The 19,395-nt window shown below is 47.7% G+C and overlaps 1 protein-coding gene and 1 long non-coding RNA gene across 12 annotated transcripts in view; one reads left to right on the top strand and one right to left on the bottom strand.

Moving 5' to 3' along the window:
- ACACB (acetyl-CoA carboxylase beta) overlaps nucleotides 1-18,617 on the top strand; it is an 81,945-nt gene extending 63,328 nt beyond the window's left edge. For 9 of the 11 annotated variants that reach the window (XM_084820155.1, XM_084820154.1, XM_084820153.1 and 6 more), the window contains 19 exons: nucleotides 22-177; nucleotides 1,363-1,566; nucleotides 3,287-3,442; nucleotides 4,145-4,267; nucleotides 4,760-5,029; nucleotides 5,694-5,791; nucleotides 5,908-6,028; nucleotides 6,181-6,291; nucleotides 7,574-7,717; nucleotides 8,340-8,460; nucleotides 9,768-9,864; nucleotides 10,626-10,722; nucleotides 11,202-11,337; nucleotides 11,423-11,600; nucleotides 13,928-14,040; nucleotides 14,263-14,417; nucleotides 14,765-14,935; nucleotides 16,239-16,375; nucleotides 17,349-18,617. In XM_084820155.1, the coding sequence (XP_084676281.1) occupies nucleotides 22-177; nucleotides 1,363-1,566; nucleotides 3,287-3,442; nucleotides 4,145-4,267; nucleotides 4,760-5,029; nucleotides 5,694-5,791; nucleotides 5,908-6,028; nucleotides 6,181-6,291; nucleotides 7,574-7,717; nucleotides 8,340-8,460; nucleotides 9,768-9,864; nucleotides 10,626-10,722; nucleotides 11,202-11,337; nucleotides 11,423-11,600; nucleotides 13,928-14,040; nucleotides 14,263-14,417; nucleotides 14,765-14,935; nucleotides 16,239-16,375; nucleotides 17,349-17,475 (2,715 nt within the window). In that variant the 3' untranslated portion in view covers nucleotides 17,476-18,617. Of the gene's footprint in view, nucleotides 1-21; nucleotides 178-1,362; nucleotides 1,567-3,286; nucleotides 3,443-4,144; nucleotides 4,268-4,759; nucleotides 5,030-5,693; nucleotides 5,792-5,907; nucleotides 6,029-6,180; nucleotides 6,292-7,573; nucleotides 7,718-8,339; nucleotides 8,461-9,767; nucleotides 9,865-10,625; nucleotides 10,723-11,152; nucleotides 11,338-11,422; nucleotides 11,601-13,785; nucleotides 14,041-14,262; nucleotides 14,418-14,764; nucleotides 14,936-16,238; nucleotides 16,376-17,348 lie in introns of all 11 variants that reach the window. The other 2 variants (XR_014785780.1, XR_014785781.1) reach the window with 2 other exon arrangements.
- Nucleotides 11,169-11,994, bottom strand: LOC146335910 (uncharacterized). The gene is made up of 2 exons (XR_014785783.1): nucleotides 11,854-11,994; nucleotides 11,169-11,733 (listed from the first exon to the last, which is right to left on the bottom strand). It is a non-coding gene; the product is annotated as an uncharacterized LOC146335910 (long non-coding RNA).
- Nucleotides 18,618-19,395: the final 778 nt, after the last annotated feature.

Here is a 19,395-nt window from a genome sequence, read left to right as displayed (position 1 = left end):
TCGGCCCTCTCCCTGGGACAGGAAGCCTCTTTTGAATACCTGCAGAATGAGGGCGAGCGGCTGCTCCTGGAGGCCATGGACGAGCTAGAGGTGGCCTTCAGCAACACGGCGGTCCGCACCGACTGCAACCACATCTTCCTCAACTTCGTCCCCACGGTAGTCATGGACCCTTCCAAGGTCTGCGTCTCTCTTTCTTTTGGTCCCCTTTCTGCACCCAGGAAAATAACTGTGCTTACCAAGACAGAGGACCTTATGTCATTTACTTATTCATTTATTATTTTATTTACTTTTTTTTAAAAAAAATTGTTATTATTTTAGGGTGCAGTCCTATGGGATTGCTTCCTGTTAGATGGAAGACTCCAAGCTTGGAGGCTTCCAAAAACCCTGTTCCCTGCTGGGCTGTTACCAGCAGGCAGGGGAGGAAGATGGAGGCAATTTCACCTCCTGTTCCTCCTCCTCCCTACCCCCCCCCCCACAAAAACCCATACCCAGCTAGATGGGCCTGTGAGCTCATCTAGCTCACTTACCAGGGGTCAGTAGGGACGGGGATGGAGAGGCCTTAGGATTCTGCGTATCCTGGCCTCTCCTCTTTTTTCCCTGCTCTGCTTTGCCCACCAGAGTTCCCCCTTTTTGCCATCTACAAGGTCTTTGGAAAGCAGCTGATGCCGTTCTTTCTGCATGGCTGCAAGCAGATCCAACTTCAGATCCCTCCTCCCGAGGTCATCTGAGTTTGTGTGGCCTCAGGAGGGGGAATCTGATACATCCTATGGCCCCAGAATGCTCTCCCAGGGACTATAGGGCCTTGCCCTTGATTTATTTTTATTTTATTTTTTTATCCTTTATCTCGATATTTGAGGGAGCACCTCTCTCTCTGTGTGCCTGCCTGAGGACTGAGATCTGTTGGAGGGGCCCTCCTCTGTGTCCCACCAGTGTGAGACATGCAGTATGGTGGATGTGGGAAAGGGCTTTTTCTGCTGTGGCACCCTGGTTGTGGGATGCCCTCCCCTTGGAGGCCCGATTGGTGCAGACATTGGTCTCATTTCGGTGCCAAGTAAAAACATGGCTTTTTACCAGAGCCTTTGAGGGCTAAAATGCATTCCCTAAAGTAGCACACTGCTTTAACTATTTTATTGTTTTAGATTTTAATTGGTATTAACTTGTTTAATGGTTTAATATGTTTTTAGCTGTTTAAATTATGTATTGTTTTATACTGCTTACATTGATTTTATCTGTACGCCGCCCTGAGATCTCAGTGATATAGGGCAGGATACAAATGTTTTAAATAAATAAATCCTTTATTTTATTTTTTAAGTGTATGTAATTCAGGTCCGATTTAATTCCATTTCACTGCTGCACCCCCAGATCGAGGAATCCGTGCGCTCCATGGTGATGCGGTACGGGAGGCGCCTGTGGAAACTCCGGGTCCTTCAAGCTGAAGTGAAGATCAACATCCGCCTGATGCCGACCACCCACGCCATCCCCATCCGCCTCTTCCTCACCGATGAGTCAGGATACTACCTGGACATCAGCCTCTACAAGGAAGTCAACGACCCCAGCACAGGCAGCGTGGGTGTCTTTGGGTGCCAGCGCTGCTGAGCGAGACCCGTCCCTCCTCCTCCTCCTCCGTTTGCTGGGGGGGGGGGGGGGATTTTTATTAATTTTTAATTCTGGTTACATGATCTTACATAGGTCAAACAAACAAAATCTTCCTTCAGTCTCTGACATTTCAATTTCTACCTGGTATTTAAATATTAAGTAATCAATTACTTTCATACTCCATAATTCCTTGTTCACGATTCTTAATTCCTAGGTCGCCAAGGACACATCAAGTTTCATTTCAGACATGTTGAGCGGGGAGTCGTGTTCCCCTAGATCTACGCTCTCCAGCGCACTATATATGCCGACGGAGGCGTATGCCCATGTTCTACTGAGTTTACAAATTCAATACATTTCATCCATACCCCTTCAAACTTATGTGTATAATTGCCCTCGGGCGATCCTTGATTTTTGTGCCTATTTCTCTAGGAGAGCAATTTGCCATACTCTCTGGTACCAGCTTTCAATATGAAACCCTGTACAATCCTTCCAGGCCTCCTCTTTCTGCTCTTGCATGCTTCTCGGTGAGGGATGAGATCCATAAGCTGGTGATAAGTGGGGAGGCTGCAGCCTCTGCCAATCTAAGGCTATATTAATGTAATTTCATTTATTACATTTGTATAGCCGAAGCTATCTGGGCAGTTTACAAAGATTAAAAATCTTAAAAATACATTATACATAGTATGAAAACCATTTATGTACAAACATAAAACTCGCAACACAGACACACATATACCTAAACAATTTTAAACAATCAACAATAACAGAAATCCAGGACCTGATTAAAACCTCATGGTATGCTGTCAAATGCATGGGAGAAGAGGAAGGTCTTAACCTGGTGCCAAAAAGAGAATGATGTTGGTGCTAGGCGGGCCTCGTAATTGGGGGCCACCACTGAGAAGGCCTTCTTGTTACCACTTTCCGAGCCTCCCTCGGAGGAAGCGCCGGGAGGAGGGCCTTAGGTGATGAATGGTTCATGCCGGGAAAGGCACTCCGTAAGGTATTTAACAACATCTCTTGTAGAATTCAATGCCTGAATATGTTGAAATGAAATGTGAGGGGTGACGAGTGCAGCTGCTGTCTGGCTAGTTCCCTTTCTCTGGCCTGTTCTACTCTGATTGTCTATTCCATTGGTAGCACTCATAGGAACATCAGAAGCTGCCCTGTACTGATTCAGGCCACTCTTCCGTCTAAGCCCAGCACTGTCAACACTGACGGGCAGCAGCGGCTCTCCAGGGTGTCAGGCAGGAGTTCTCCCAACCCTACCTGGAGATGATGGGGATCGAACCTGGGACCTTCTGCATGGAAAACAGGCGCTCTGCCACTGAGCTACGGACCCCCATAGCCCCTCCTCTTCCAAAATGAAATGTTGGTTCCTTAAATCACATTTTTGGGGAGAAGTGTTGAGGGAGTGAGCAGATGTTTGAGTATTTTAGTTCCAAATTAAAACAGTGCCTGCCCTACAAGATCATCTAGCAAGACCATCAGGTTTCTAGCTCTTGGCTATTTCCTCTTTCAGCTGTCGGTTAGTCTAAAAAGTGTAACTTCCACAATTTCGCCTGCAAGTCCTGCCTGGCCTTTGTTCACAGTACAGGATTGCAAACTGAATAGCGATGTTTTGGAATAGCGCTGACTTCATAAGTGCAGAGGGAAGAAGTGATCTGATACTTTGCTTTGCATCCTTGATCAGATCATGTTCCACTCCTACGGAGACAAGCAAGGGCCCCTGCACGGGATGCTCATCAACACCCCCTATGTCACGAAGGACCTGCTCCAATCCAAACGCTTCCAGGCCCAGTCGCTTGGCACAACCTACGTCTACGACTTCCTGGAGATGTTCCGGCAGGTGAGCTGAGCTGAGCTGGGCAGCAGGAAGATCGGAAGCAGCTTTCTCCTGAGTCAGACCCTTGGTCCATGTGGCCCAGTACCGTTGACACAGACTGGCAGCAGCGGCTCTCCAGGGTTTCAGACGGGGTTTTCCTGCCCTTCCCGGAGATGCTGTTTGTCTGCAGCCTTCAGTGTTCTGTTGGCTTCCTGCCATACTCATGCAAGTGTAACTGGAAACACTGATATCCAGAGCCAGGCCTTTTCAGTAGGGGCTGTGCCTGAACTTGGGGCAGAGAGGTACCTGTAGCTGCCAGCCAGGTGGGGAACCCTTTCTCTGGTGGATGAGGAGCCCTTGACACAGAACCTTTTGTCATAAGGAACAGCGGGGTCATTCCCCCTCTGGTCTGAGGAGGCATCGGAGTGGGCGATTTTCTTCCGCTGCCCAAGGAGGCAGGGTTCCGGTGACCAAGGCCTTTTGCCTTGGTCCTGCTGGGACTGGCCTCCTCCCTTCCAGTTTGATCCCTGCCTTGGCCCTGGATAGAGTTTGCAGATCTCCCTCCTCCTGTAGCTGCTGGCCGTGTGGGGAGACCTTTTACTCCAAGAAAGGATGCTGGATCTTTGGCCATAAGGAACAGCCACGTCAGTCTGTCACCTTGCTCGGGGCTCCTCCTTGGTTTTGAAAAGTGCTCCGATTCTGACGGCTCGGGTCCTTCCTCCTCAGGCTCTGTTCAAGTTGTGGGGTTCCACAGAAGGAGAAGCCACAGATGTCCTGACGTACACCGAATTGGTGCTGGATTCCCAGGGCCAGCTGGTGCAAATGAACAGACTGCCTGGAGGGAACGAGGTAGGGGTGCTGGAATGAGGGACAACAGCCAGGGAGGGACGCTGGCAGCCTAGAGGGCATTGAGGTGGGACAGATGCCAGAGCCAGGAGGGCCACAGGGGCCCCGCTCAGGAGATCTAAGGAAGCTGGATAATGCAAAGGCAGAGCATGGTATTTGCCAGTGGAGTTTGGTGGCTCCAATGTCAGTGGGATGATGAATCTGCTTGGGGTTTCAGTCAGAACCAGGCAGAACACTGGCTTTGCACCTTGGATAGCTCCTTTAGTGTTCTGGCTGGTTCAGACTGAGACCCAGAGTGGATTCATAGCCCCACTGACATTGGAGCCACCAGCCTCCACTGTTTTTTGCTGTCCCATAACCAGGCGTGTATTTTTACCCTAGGTTGAAAGAAATCGATGCCAAATCTGTAGATAAGCATCCGGAACAAGTAGATATAATTCCTTAACCTCCCCTTTTTATGAATTCTTCTCCACCTTTAATTAAATACACTGCCAGATTGGGATGGTGGCCTTCAAACTGAAGCTGAAAACCCCCGAGTACCCCAAAGGCCGTGACATCGTGGTCATCAGCAACGACATCACATACAAGATCGGGTCGTTTGGGCCTGAGGAAGACCTCCTCTTCTTGCGCGCCTCGGAGCTGGCCCGTGCTGAAGGCATCCCGAGGATCTACATTGCGGCCAACAGTGGTGCCCGGATCGGGTTTGCTGATGAGATCAAGCACAAGTTCCAAGTGGGCTGGGTGGACCCTGCGGACCCCTACAAGGTATGTGGGTTGTTGACAGCCCCAGCCTGGGAAGACGTGGATGCAGGAACAGCTGTTGAAGCAGAGGCCTTGTCGGGCTTGGCGCCTTAGCCACTTTGCAAATGGCAGAAGGCGCCGCAGTCCTCCAAGGTGTTGTGGGAACATTCCTCCTGGAAGTCTCTCACATGGCAAGGGTCTTAATTCATCAGGGTGTTTTGTGTACTGGTGCAGGAGAGGAGAACATCTTTCCCTTCCAAAGAATGGATTAGGAGCCCCACCGGCTCAAATCTAAGGCTGAGCTGAAATAGAGGGAGTGGGATTTCTCAGGCACATTAGTGGGTTGAAAGTTCCCTCCCCCCCACACTTTTTTTTTTAACTGATTTTGGGTAGTGCTGCAAAAATGACAAAAGTGTTTACCCGAATAGGCTTTTTTGCCCCTTCGCTTTGACCAGGTATGAACTGGTTATCGTCGCTCTAAATTAGCTTTGTGCCCTCAGTAATGTCAGCACGTAGCCAAATCTGATTGGCTTCATGGTGTCATGACATCAGCACATTGACCATTATTCATCTGTTTTGTTTCCCTCGCCCCATCACCTGCCTCCTCTGAGCCCAGTTTCTTGTGTATGAAATTTCAAAATGGTGGGCCTAGTTTCCCCAGCTAACATTGTCCCATCTTTTCCTGAAGGGAGTCAAGTACCTGTACCTAACCCCACAGGACTACACGAAGATCAGCCCCATGAACTCTGTTCACTGCGAACACATCGAGGAAGCAGGCGAGTCGAGGTAAGAGCATGTCACGTCTTATCTCAGCCCTCCTATCCGTGAGGAACCCAACTGAGAAACCCTTTGTGTGTGTTGCATTGTCCAGTTCTTTCTTTGGTCCTCATGGCCTCTTGTAGGTACATCATAACCGATATTATTGGTAAAGACGAAGGCTTTGGCGTGGAGAACCTAAGAGCGTCAGGCGCCATCGCTGGGGAGTCTTCTCTTGCTTATGACGACATTGTCACCATTAGCATGGTATGGCTCTTGATCCCTTCCGTGGTAGCGGTCCGCGTAATGCTGTAGTCATCCAATAGCTCTTGGGCAGGAGGACTGTTTTGTCTTTCCAGGCAAAGGTGTAGCCTTTGATTTCTCCAAAATGAATCAGTTCTTGCACTTGTTTCGCATAGGTGACCTGCCGCGCCATTGGGATTGGGGCTTACCTGGTGAGGCTTGGCCAGCGAGTCATCCAGGTGGAAAATTCCCACATCATTCTGACTGGATTTGGAGCTTTGAATAAGGTAGCAAGTGGGCTTGTTTTGTTGGTTTAGTTCATACTTCTCCAGCCTGGCGCACTCCCAGCCAGGATTATGGGAGTTGTAGCCCAACACATCTGCAGGACGCCAGGTTGGAGAAGGCCATTTTAGCTCCTTTTGTGTTCCATTGTTTAGATTCTCCTCAGAACTCCATTTTCTTTTATTCTCACGTAGCAGTCAAGAGGCTCTTTTTCCTCTTCCCCAGCTTGATGGCTGCAAAACTAAAAGCCATCTAGCTGGGAACTCCTCCACTGTTTTTCCTCTTCCCAGCTAGATGGGTTTTAGATTTACAGCACCCATCTCTTGTCCAAGGATGTGGTCTACTCCAGGCCCGCTAAGCTTTAGAGAAGTTTGGCAGTGAGAAAAGATGGCGCATTTTCTCTCCTGTGTGTGAAATATCTCATGAACGTAAAAAGAAAACCCACGTCTCTCTTAAGTGCTTTACAGTACGATCCTATACATGGATATTCAGAAGTAAGTCACATTGAGTCCAGTGGGGCTTATTCCCAGGTATGTTGGTCTAGGATTGCAGCCTTAAAAGCCTAGAACCTTTTTACTTGTTACTGGTTTATCTCTGGTATTGGGAATATTTGAACCCCAAATGATTCTGTATCATGATAGTCCTGTGAAGGAGTAGAGAAGAGCTAAATTGTCTAATTTAAGCAGGGGCATCATGCAGAAACTCAAGTGAGCAGGAGTCGAAGGAAAGGAGTCTAAATTGACAGAGGGCTTTTCTAGATGAGGCTTTTAATCCACCATTTTACTGCTGCTTCTGCTTCCAGATCCTTTGTGGGATTAAGTTCACATCCCGTATACACGTTTCTTTTCTGGGATTTTCCTTCTCTGCCTTTCTGTATGTTCCACTACATAACCTCTAGGTGGTGCTGTGGTACAGCAGAATTGTGCAACTACACTTGTATTTCATTCCACTGTTCCCCAAAATGCTGGATTTTCCGTGGTCAAAGAAACCTCAGCGTAAATGCTTGGAAAGCATGAGAGTGGCCCTGTGGAGGACATTATCTAAACCACTCATAAACTACTGTGAGTGAGGAATGGTGTGCTCACAATAAAACCCTCATCTAGAAAAGCTCATAGTCATATTGGGGTGGGGGGGGGGGATGTCCGTATTTGCCTGCAGGCTCGAAGCGTGAAATATGTTCTGATATGTAACTTTGAATCAGCAGTGTTTTATGACTAAAGCTTGCTGTCCTCTGAGTCTTTGAGGAGGATGTGACATTTACTGAGTCAGGGTTGTCGTTTGGACCAGGTCTTGGGCCGTGAAGTATACACTTCCAACAACCAGCTGGGAGGGGTTCAAATCATGCACAACAATGGTGTCTCCCATGTGACTGTCCCAGATGACTTCGAAGGCGTCTTCGCCATCTTGCAGTGGCTCTCATATATACCAAAGGTACAGTTAGAGTGATGGAAAAGTGGTGTGCTGAAAACTCAGGCAATTGTACAATTCCTCTCTAATAATTCCTCCCCTTAATTATAATTCTCCTGAATGGGATGATGATGATTAGAGCTTCAATGTTTTAGTCAATTAATGGATTATTTTCCTGTTTTGTTTCCTTGCCTGTAAACAAGTACATCTATCAAAAACAATTCTTATGATAAAACGTTCTGCCTAAAACAGTCTCCCCAATTTAATTGATCAACAATTAATGGATTATTTTAACCTAAGAACATACAAAACCCACAGGTGGTGGGCGCCATCTTAGAAGAGGCATCTCCCTTCTCTTCCTCTTCCATAAGAAGGGTGCTTCTTTCCAGGTAGCTGCTGCTGTGACACACACGGATATCATATGGAAATGTTGTCTCCCCCTCCAGAACTCTTGTTCATTCATATGCACATTTATGTAAACTGATGGTTTGAATCAACTAAAACTCATATGACTAACTGAATAAGATTTATTTGATCAGGATGTTCTTACATTATCAAAGTTAAGCAGTTCCAATTCTTCCCTGCCTGATCACCTGCCTACGGCTTTTTTGTTTAAAACGGGCTTAAGAGATATTTCTTGTTGTAGGACAATCGTAGCCCATTGCCTATTACCACCGTGAGTGACCCCATTGAAAGAGAAATAGACTTTGTTCCTTCCAAAGCCCCTTATGACCCCCGGTGGATGCTGGCAGGGAGACCGCATCCTGGTGAGTAGATGCCCTTTCAGCTTATGGTGGTACTGAAGGACACGAGGAGGTGAATTAGGTTCAGAGTCAGAATTTCCTTGATTAACGTTTCCTTCAGATCAGTTTAATCAAGATGTATACAAAATATAAAAAAAAAGAACAATAAACTGCATAATTATAAGGTGTGCGAGAAAATATGGGGTAGTAATGGAAGGGAAAGCAAAGGATCGTAAACTAAGTTGCAAAAGAAAAAGTCTGGAAGTAAGGTAGCAGTATACATTTTATTGGCCACCACATGGTCGGGGCTAGGCACTTTCGTGTGGCATGCATGTGTTGTTTGTTGGAGGCCCAGTTTATCTTTTTTTATTTTATTTTTTTAAGTTTCTGGTGCTCATGGTTACAGTGAGATGTGTAAAAATCTGAAGGCAAAACCCCCTGATGGATCATAAACAAGGAAGCACTAATGAAGCTCCAATTAATCATCTGTTGTTTTTTCAATTCTTATGACTTATATCAGAAGATTTATATTTATGGTTTACGTCTGAAGTCCATATCTGGTTTTATTCCCTCAAGAGCTGAATTGAGTATCCTCACATGTTGCCCTCCAGTTTGTAGGGTAAAGATATTGTAGAGTAAGTACAGTGTTCCGGCAGAAGTAACCCTCTGTGGCCTGGTTCAGATGTAACAATAAATAATGGCTTATTGTTACATGGATTGTACTCTGCCCAGAGAACTTTGGTTATTGGGCATTTTGAAAGTACAGTACATTAAATAAATAAATAAAATAAAATGGACTTCCACCTTTCCTCTCCGTCACAGCCATGAGGAGGAGATCCAGAAGCTTCTGATTTGCTTCTGATTTTCAATTATCCATACTTTAGCATTGCATCCAAACCCTAAACTGTAGTTAATCTTAACTATGGTTAGATGAAACCAGCTACCTTTAAAAACTATGGTTTGAAGTTGGCTTGTTTCAACTAATCACAATTAGGGCTAACACCAATTTGTCTGGCTTTGGACATATAACTTAACCTGCAGTTAGTCTAAAATGGAAGTAGAAGCTTCCAAATGTCTCTTTCCAGCCCGCCTCGCTACGGCTCGTTCCAAAACGACACACCTGTGGTTCAGTGCTAAGTCTGAACAAGGCCTCTCAGTCTCAAGATGTCTTCTAGTTGCAATCTGTTCCTTCCATCGCTATGTCCTTTCCTGTTGCTATTCAATTCCCCAGTTTTGCATATAATGAATGTAGCCCATTTTATAGGAGTTCGTAGCTTCATAAGGTCATGTTTGACCTTTCTGTCTGCATTTCATTTTATTTTGCTGTCCAGCTGTGAAAGGATCGTGGCAGAGCGGCTTCTTTGACCATGGCTCTTTTGCAGAGATCATGCAGCCGTGGGCACAGACAGTGGTGGTCGGCAGAGCCAGGTACTGGCAGAGTGCTCGCTGTTGCTTGAGGCAGTTGAGGCAAGGAGTGGGGGAGCTGGAGTCCCTCCTGGCATCATCTTTTGAGGCCAGAGCTCAGCTCTGAAAGCGAGAGGTGGCCTCTCCCCAAAGCTGGCCCCATCAGTTCGTTGTTTGTTTGTTGTGTTTGTATGCCTCATCCAAAACGGTTCTGAGAGCAGCTTACATATAATCAACTAGACAAGAGCGTCTCTACCCGCAGGCTTACAGTCTCAAAAAGACATGATACACAAGGAAAAAGGAATAGGGAGGGAAGAGGGGGAAAACAGATTATTTCAGTAGGGCTGGTGGAATGGCCCTGCTCTCCCTCTCATCTCCCTCCATGCAGCCTGCTGGAGAGACGCTTACTAGGGTGGGCATCATTTCCGTCCTCACTGTGACACACAGGCCTTTTAAAAGCTGGTGCAGAATTCAGCGTCCTGAAAGTATTTCCTTTCAGTTTGAAATGCGTTAAATACGGTTTCTAGTCTTACGGAAGCTGAGATAAGCCTGAAACTGCACAGGCAACCCAAGATTGCTCCCCCGTGCCATTACTTCTAGAAGCAGAATAAATAATGCAAAATATGCACTTGGAGTCATATATAATATTCACATCTTCTGAATGAAGTTGAGATGGCAAACGTTTGTGGGAGTCGAATCTGATATATTTATTTATGCATTTATTTCTGTGCTGAGTGCACATGACACTGGAATAACTCTGCGTTTCCCCTCCGGATTCTCCACAGGCTGGGTGGGATTCCAGTGGGCGTGATCGCTGTAGAGACCCGCACGGTGGAATTGGCAGTACCAGCTGACCCAGCAAACCCAGACTCTGAAGCAAAGGTCAAGAGAATGCCTTTGTACTGTAAAATCCAGAATTGTTTGCCTCACAGCACACCTATTTGTTTATCTTGCCCATGTTCTTCTCAGCATCTTTGGCTTTGTTTCACCTCCCTACTTATGGCAAGGGTGGGCAACTTGTGTCCCTCCAGATGTTTTGGCCTACAGCTCCCATGCTCCCTCACCACTGCCTCTGCTGGCTAGGGCTGATGGGAGCTGTAGGCCAAAACATCTGTGCCCTCTTCAACAGAGACGCACCCCTTAAGACCTGAGTATTGCTCATGCAGCGTGTTGGAAAGACATCACAGGCCTAAGCCTGTGCATGCATTCCCCAGTGGCACATAGTTCCTGACAAACTCTTGGGAGCTATTGCTGAAACGCTCTTCACCTGCTTTCTGCTCTTTCCTTCCTGGCTCTTTTTTTGGCTTTGAAGGTACTTGCTAGCTAGCCCAGCACGACTCCTGCTGTGTGCTTTTCTCTAGATCATCCAGCAAGCTGGCCAGGTCTGGTTTCCAGATTCAGCCTTCAAAACAGCCCAGGCTATTAGGGACTTCAACCGAGAGCGCCTTCCGCTCATGATTTTCGCCAACTGGAGGGGGTTCTCTGGGGGAATGAAAGGTAACTTCAGTCGGGCACCATCCGCTCGCTCCAGTTTGTTCCCACAGACACGGAGCTGCCATTGACTCCTGGCCTCTCTTTGCAGACATGTACGATCAGGTGCTGAAGTTCGGGGCATTCATCGTCGACAGCCTCCGGCAGTTCAAACAGCCAGCACTCGTCTACATCCCCCCGCATGCTGAGCTCCGGGGGGGCTCATGGGTGGCGATTGATCCAAGTATCAACCCTCTCTATGTGGAAATGTATGCAGACAAAGATAGCAGGTGGGCGCTCGCTGAGGTGCACTCCTGTTCTGCAGCACCATTCTCCTTTTGGGTCCTTGTGGACACGGCTGCTAGCGCTGCCAGTCAGAAGGCCTCGTGCAGCAATTCTGTCTTTTTCTCCCTAATTGATTTTCTACGGTAAGAAAGAAGACAGAAATGGTGGGAAGACATGGGTCAGGTACGAGAGGAAAGCCTGAACCCCCCCTATAAAACTCTGTAAACGAGGCAGGAGGTGACACCATAAAAGCCTCACCTGGAAACACCCAGCCTGGGTGGTGCTTGTGACCGGTGGTTTCTAGACAGATGCTATGGGCTGTGGGAGTCGCTAATAGTCCAACAGGTCTCCTGATCAGCAAGTTCCTCCTTAACGGTTGAGTGCCGAGCTTCCGGTCATCTTTGTAGACACATGATAAAGATGATCTCTTAGTAAATCGCTTTTATTATGCAAGCTACAGCCAGGTCAGCTGTGCTTCAGGATAGAGATGTAATCTGCATACGGCAACACAGAGCTAAGTTCTCTAGCCAGCTTTGCACAATACTAATTAGGATACAAGAAGCTACCTCTGACGAAAGCACCATGATTGGAAGTTGCAACGAAACTGGTGCCAGCCATCAGTACAAAACCTGAGTAGCTTTTCCAGTCCTGCTCTCAGGGAGGGTCTTCCGCCAGGGACCTCTCTCTTAGAACGCCTCACGTCCCGAAGTTGCTCCTCCCGCCTCGCCCAGCTTCTGACTCCTGAGTCTGTCACTCCCGGCTCCTCCCCCACCGTAGGCTCTTGCGTTCCCACCAATGAAGTCTCCGGCTGGCTTTGATCCGCTGATTAGCCAGCATCTGGAAAGATGCCCCTCCGCCACTGTTGCTCTGCCCTATCTCCTGCGACCGTGGTAGCTCAGCCATCCCTCCCCCTCTGCCTCATCTGACTGTGGGTCTGTTCCCACCCACGCCTTCTCAGAGTGCTTCTGCAGAGATGTTTGGCCCAGTCCTTACGCTCACCGAAATGAAATCCATTGATGTGATTCCTGGTATGGATCCAGATGCATCCAGTCCAGAGACTGATTTTTTTTTTCTCTGAGAAAGACGCTTTGTCCTGAAGCCTGCCAGTGCTAGAGCAGAACTCTCTGGAATGCACAGAGAGGGCTACGGAGCATGTCTGGTGTGTCTTCCCAATTGCAGAGAGATCAGCTCCCATGTGGGTGTAGCAGGGGGTCAGAGTTACCAAGGCAGAAGTTATGGCTTCCAGCAATGGAGGGACAAGAAGCATCGCTGCCTCTGTGTCAGGGATGGATGTCACCATCCCTGACATGGAGCTTTGGGGGAGTCCAGGGTGACAGGATCCACAGCAGTCTTGACCCTGGAGCCTGTCTGAACATTGGCACTAGCGTGCACTTAAAACCACCACAATGTCCGCGGGTGCTTCCACACAAGGCTTTTGCAGTATCAACGTCCTGCCTCATTCACACCGTTTTACCAGACGTCGAAACAATGTCCTCTTCGATGCATAGCCCTCCCATGTTTTCCCGCCACGACTTCCATCTTTTTTAAAATGTCCACAAAAAATCCATTAAGGATTGAAAGATGGAATAACTGCACAGTAATGCCTTTGGGTGGGTGGTGCTAGGAGCCCTCTGTCCAGAAGCGCCGTGGGGCTTAACTGTGCAAGAGTGCTGCAAGCCTACAGGGAGTGTCTGTGTCAGGGATGAGTCTAAGCGCCTTGAGGTGTCTGACAGCTCCAATTCTGAATCAGAGTAGGATAGCGGCTGGTTCAGAGGCTGGGGGAGGTACCCTCCTTACCACTGGAAGAGAGTTCTCCCAGGACCTTGACCAAGGGATGGCCCAGACCGAGTCCCTGCTCCCTCCCTCCACCGTAATAACGCAAGTTTCCAAGGAGGAGGAGGAAAAGGGGCGTGGCGTGAGGGACGCTAGGGCATGACGCAAAGCAAAGCGGGGAAAGTTAGGGGCAGGGCTCAGGCGCTCCACCAGGATAGCCACTCTTGGAAGCCGACATGGGAAGGGGCCACCCTAAGGGAGGGGCATCACTGCGAAGCCAGTTTGGCTGTGACGTTCATACCCCAAACTGCCAGCAACTTTCCCTCCTTCTGGTTCGTCTCCTCTGCTTAGAGATTGTTGATCGGTTGTTTAGAGCCTGGGGCAGCCTGAGAGTTTTTCTTGAATCTGCATTCGTAGAGAGACTAGGCTCTAGCAAAATGAAGTCGTATTAGCCTGAAGGTTTGTCTGCTGTGGTGTTGATTGCGAAGGGAAAGGACGATCCAGTTCTGACAGTCGGTTTGCTCTGACCCTGCTTGTGCAAAACGGCTCCGCTGTCTAGGGGAGGCATCTTGGAAGCTGAAGGCACTGTGGAGATCAAGTACAGGAAGAAAGAGCTGCTCAAGACCATGAGGAGAATTGATGCCACCTACGCCAGGATTGCTCAGCAGCTGGGTAAGAGGAGGGGGACGGGGCGGCGTCGGCTGTGTTCCCTCCGCCCCACCCCCTCGCTGTTCTGCCTGGGCTTGGGCCCGTTCACACTGAACGTTTGCACCCGCGTTCAAAGGCAGGGGAGCTGTATTTCTTTGCTGGAGCAACGGGCAGGAGCAGTTCTTTATTCGTCCTTAAGATCTGGCCTTGTCCTACAAGGGTCTTCCGTTTCCTGGGATTTAACAGGTTCCCCGGAGCTCCCTGAAGTGGAGCGCAAGGATCTGGAAAAGCAGCTGAAGGCGCGAGAGGACTACCTGCTGCCCATCTTCCACCAGGTGGCGGTGCAGTTCGCCGACCTCCACGACACCCCCGGGAGGATGCAAGAGAAAGGCGTCGTTACAGTTAAGCGGCCGGGTCGCTTTCTCCTCTGCCCCCAGCCCCACGTCTTCCCAGCCCCCTGACTGGCTCTCGCAGGCCTCGGAAAGCGCAGGGGCATTTTAGCTTCCCTGCTGCGCTCACGTTGCTGAGAGTCGGAGCGGTGTAGTGCGAGCGATGGATTTGGACCCGAGTTCAAGTCCCTGCCCCACTACGTGCTATGTTTACTATAAAGCTGACGTTATGTTTGTCTGCCCACCATAATGCGGGCATCCGCTGCGAAACGTTTCCTTTCCCTTCGCCAATATCGATAACGCCCAGTACCGATGTGTAAACTGCGCTTCAGAGTCTGGCTCTCGCTCCCCGCTTTCAGGACATCCTCCAGTGGAGAAAGGCCCGCTCGTTCCTCTACTGGCGGCTGCGGCGCCTCTTGCTGGAGGAAGTCGTGAGGGCCCAGATCCTGACTGCCCACAGCGAGCTCAGCAACAGCCACATCCAGTCCATGCTGCGGCGCTGGTTCCTGGAGACGGAAGGGGCCGTGAAGGTGCGTGCTGTGCTCTGCGGAGATCCTCCTGCCCACTGGGGAGACGCCCTGCTTCTCCTGGCCCTGCTTTTGGCTGGCCTCTGGGCTCCTGCCCAGCTGCTTCCTCCCCTGGGGCATGTGGTCGCTGTTCCCCCCTTTCCCCGTCTGGTGTCCCTACCAGCCAGGAAGGCAGGGATCACTTGACCAATTTATTTATTATTTTGTTTCCATCCCGCTTATTTTTCCTCCTGAGAGGAGCCCAAGGCAGCTTACATGGCCCTCTTCCTCCTCTCCAGTTTATCCTCACAACTACCCTGTGAGGTAGGTTAGGCTGAGAGTCAGTGACTGGCCCAACATTTTATTTATTTATTTATTTATTCATTCATTTCATTTCTATACCGCTCAATAGCCGAAGCTCTCGGCTTCACCCAACATCACCCAGTGAGCTTCATGGCCGAGTGGGGGCTAGAGCCCAGATCTCCTGAGACCCAGTCCAGCACTAACCACACCGCCTTCACTGGCTCTCCAAGATCTTCTGTCCTGGTGCTGCTGCGACTGGCTTCCCTTCCACCTTGATCCCTGCCTCTGACCTGGAGAGAGCTCCCGCTCCTTCTTTCTCTGTTAGGCCTTTTAACAGAAACCTTTGTACAGAGGCCAGGCATGCCCGAAGAGAAGCTTCAGCTGTGCCCACTGCCTTCGTTGCTCCTGAGTCCTGAAAGGCCTCTGGGCCCCAAACGGGCCCAAATTGAGGGGCCCATTTTGAAAGGCAAGGATCCAACTCTATTTTAAGGGGAAGACACCTTTTCAAGGTGCAACAAAGTGTTATGGGTTAGAAGGACAGAAGAGACTTCATGCAACTGATCCTACAGTTAGAATAATATACAGGGGAGAAAAAACGAAGCAAAATATTACAGTCCTAGTTGACCTGTAGAAACGATCTTACGCATACGTCCCTTTTTAATGGAGGTTGAGGAGACTGTTTCCAAGTTCCAGAGGGGGAGTCGTGTTTGTCTGTTGCAGCAAAAGCAACAGAGAGCCTTCGAGGCGCTACGCAACCCTTCGCAGTATTTTCAGAGTTGAAGGCAGTTTGAAATAAGGGCTGTTCACTGCTCATGGGGCGTTAGTTTGTCCCACGTTCATCTCTGGTAAACAGGTTTGGCAGGGTTTTGTATCATTCCAAAACAACTGCAAAACCTGTTCAAGTGGAGGTGACAGTGAGACAGAAGAAACATGTGTACCGTTAGACTCAAAGCACCCATCAGGCGATACTCACCCCTCTCAAAAACTATTTCCAGCCTGAGTTCTGTTCCTGTCTTTCCTTTAGGGCTACCTCTGGGATAATAACCAAGTTGTGGTGGAATGGCTTGAGAAACACTTACAAGAAGAAGATGGGGCAAAGTCAGCCATCCGGGAGAACATCAAGTACTTGAAGCGGGATTATGCCCTCAAGCACATCCGGAAGTGAGTAGAGAGTTATTTCACTAAGCCATAGTGGGGTTCTGTTAAGTGAACATTGCTTGGCTGCTCCAAGGTGCCAGAACGGGGATATATTTATACGTTCTGGAAAGAGGCACAGGCATATTGAAGGGTTATTTTGGGAGTTGAGTATCTAATTTTCATTGCAATTTCTATTTAAATGAAAATGCAGAATGAACTGGGGGTCCCTTTTGCCATTTCGATAAATGAGGTTGTTTCTTCTTTGATAGCATATCCATGCATGAACACTATTTTTTATGCCATATACAAAAAAGAGACTATGAGCAGGAATGCATTCAAAGGCATCCCCACCCTTCCCAGTGCTGAAAGATAATTCATTCCACTTGACCAAAAGGGAAACTGAAGTATTAAAGATCCTTCTTATGGGAGAAAAAGAACCACTAAAGATTGTGTTGTTGTTTAAAAACACACACCGCACCACTGAATTGGAGGGATATGACAAGGGATTTATAAAATCATGGGCGCCGTGGAGATGGTGAACTGAAAGATACTATTCTACTTTTCAAAATACCAGAGCATGGTATTATCCACTGAAGTGTGATTTGCAGCAAAGGAAGGAAGGATTACTTAATGTTACAACTGTCACTACAAGGTATTGTGACGGCCATCGGCATAAATGGCTTTAACCTTAAATTAATGGAGGATTGAACTGTAGGCAGCCAAAAATGGCATTCCTGTGCAGGAGCACTGTATCTCTGGTTACTAGATACTGGGGGAAATGGGATGGCTTGTAAACTTCTGGGATATTCCTGTCTGTTACATGGTCTTTGGATTTCTTACGCTCTTCTATTTTACTGCTTCATTTTCATCCTGACCTGTTCTTCATCTGGTTATCTTATATGACATCCAGGAGAGGGGCAACTCCTTGGCTCCAGTAACTGGACTTTTCTCCCATGACTGCCCCTCACCCCACTTCTCTCTCTTGTACACCCTACAGCTTAGTTCAAGCAAACCCGGATATTGCCGTCGACTGTATCATTCACATGACCCAACACATCACTCGTGCTCAGAGGACCGAGATTGCACGTCTCCTTGCAACCATGGACAATCCTACCTCCTCTTGACCAAGGTCTTGCCACAGCAGGGAAGATCACACACCCATCGATGGGGAAAACGCACAAAGACGGAACCAGCTCACTCCTCCTGCCTCTGTCAGAGTTGTGAACAGAAGGGATCTACAGAACAGTTGTCACTGGTGATTCCAGAGCACAGAAGTGGAACTGGACATTTATAAAACAGCTATGTGTCCTGCACCTAAGAACAAAATAATCCAGACCGCCAGGACGGTTCTAAACTCCAGACAGACGTCTGAGCTATCTGTGCCTACCGTGCAGCAGCAATCTGTCCAAGATAAGTGTTGTTTTTATAACGTAATGTAGTATCTTTTTAAAAAACAACAATCCAAGTTTTCAGTTGTTTCTATCAACCATCTTCCTCAGTAAGAAAGGTGTTTCTACTTTTTAAAAAATCGACTCCAGTAAAAACATGCTGGGGGAAAAATTTCCAGTAGCTGCTATCAAGCCAGTATGCGGGGCCTTGGTAAAACTTTTTAATAGCTCTTTCTCAAAATCAAATTGGCATTTCTACCTTCTTAGAACCACTTGCTTGTTTCTCAGCTGGGGTTTTAGCTGTGCCTTATCTTTGCGAGTAGATGCCATGGTGCTGTTTAATAGATCTACTAGGTTATTGGACTTTGCCACAAGCTGGGAATTCAAAATGCAACTTTTAAAGGGATAAATAATCTACAGGTTGAGTGCATCGTGGACTCCGTAACTTCAAGAGCATGATAGGTTTTATCCCAAAATTCTTGTATAAGAGCATGAAGGAGATGAAGGACAAAGGAGGCAATGCTTGAAGGAAATGTACATTGGTAAACATATGCATGCAGAGTGTTGCATTTCCTGACAGTTACACTAACCCTTAATGCCCAAACTGGATTGTAGATTACTTATGTGTGCCATGCAGTTGGGCAACATGTTGTGTGAGTTTAGTGCATTTAGTGACAGAGTGGAAGTTTTTTTCCTAAAAAAAAAAGATGGTTATAATTTTCTCCTTCAAGGAGGGAGAAGCTGAGTGCAAGAAACATAGCTCTTTCTCATAGGAAAGGTGTTATCTAATGTGCACATTGCCACAGAAGGGAGGGCCCTAAAAACCACTATTCAAAGAGCTGAGTAGCTCCAAATAAAACAAGCATGTTTACTAAAAACGACACTCTGACTTTTCTTACTGACTTCACATTCCTTTTGTCTTTGGAGACTTGTGAAACAGATCTTTTAATTCTCTGAACAGTTCTGACTACATTCATTCATTGCGATAAAGCTGTTTCCTCTTCATTTCTTCCCCAGTGAAGCAGTTCTCAGATCAACACACAGACACACCGCCTTCCAAGATGTGAATTGCTATTCATGCGCTCATCTTTTAGCAGCGTCTCTAGCATTAATCCATTTTTATTGTGATTTATTTCCATAAAAAACCAACAGCAAAACATTCTTGGATGATATGTTGCATCAAAGCATCAGAATTGACGTTACATTTTCCAAGGGTGGCTTCCTTAAAGGGTACATTTCTGTTATTGGGCACCATTCTGGTTTTAGGTTGACATATTCCCATAAACCATTATAACAATGTGTGTGGTGTTTGGTGGTGTTGGGAGTGTTTTGGTTGATTGGGGTGGGGGGTTGCAAATTTTTAAGAACAGAAGAACTGGGCAATTTCTGTGAAACAGGTTTCTGATAGACAACCTGTGACTGTCACCCAATATGAAGGCGTCACCAAAACCACACAGCTCTTATTTTATTGAGACATAAAAGGTATATATCCATTGGCTAACAACCCCAAACTCACAGTAACTTCTGCTTTTGTTTGTACGATCTGGACTGTCTGTGCACACTTCCTTGGGGTCAGCCCCATTAAGACTTTGGGAAGACTTATTTCTCATTAAATACCCATATACTTTGACTAATCCTATCCTGAAGTTGAAAGAT

The sequence above is a fragment of the Heloderma suspectum genome, chromosome 13 (assembly GCF_057233095.1).
Source record: "Heloderma suspectum isolate Gila_16-S chromosome 13, 16-S_ref, whole genome shotgun sequence".
Classification (NCBI taxonomy): Eukaryota; Metazoa; Chordata; class Lepidosauria; order Squamata; family Helodermatidae; genus Heloderma; species Heloderma suspectum.
The sequence above is the reverse complement of the archived record's forward strand: the minus strand, read 5'-3'. Positions and strand labels throughout refer to the sequence as shown.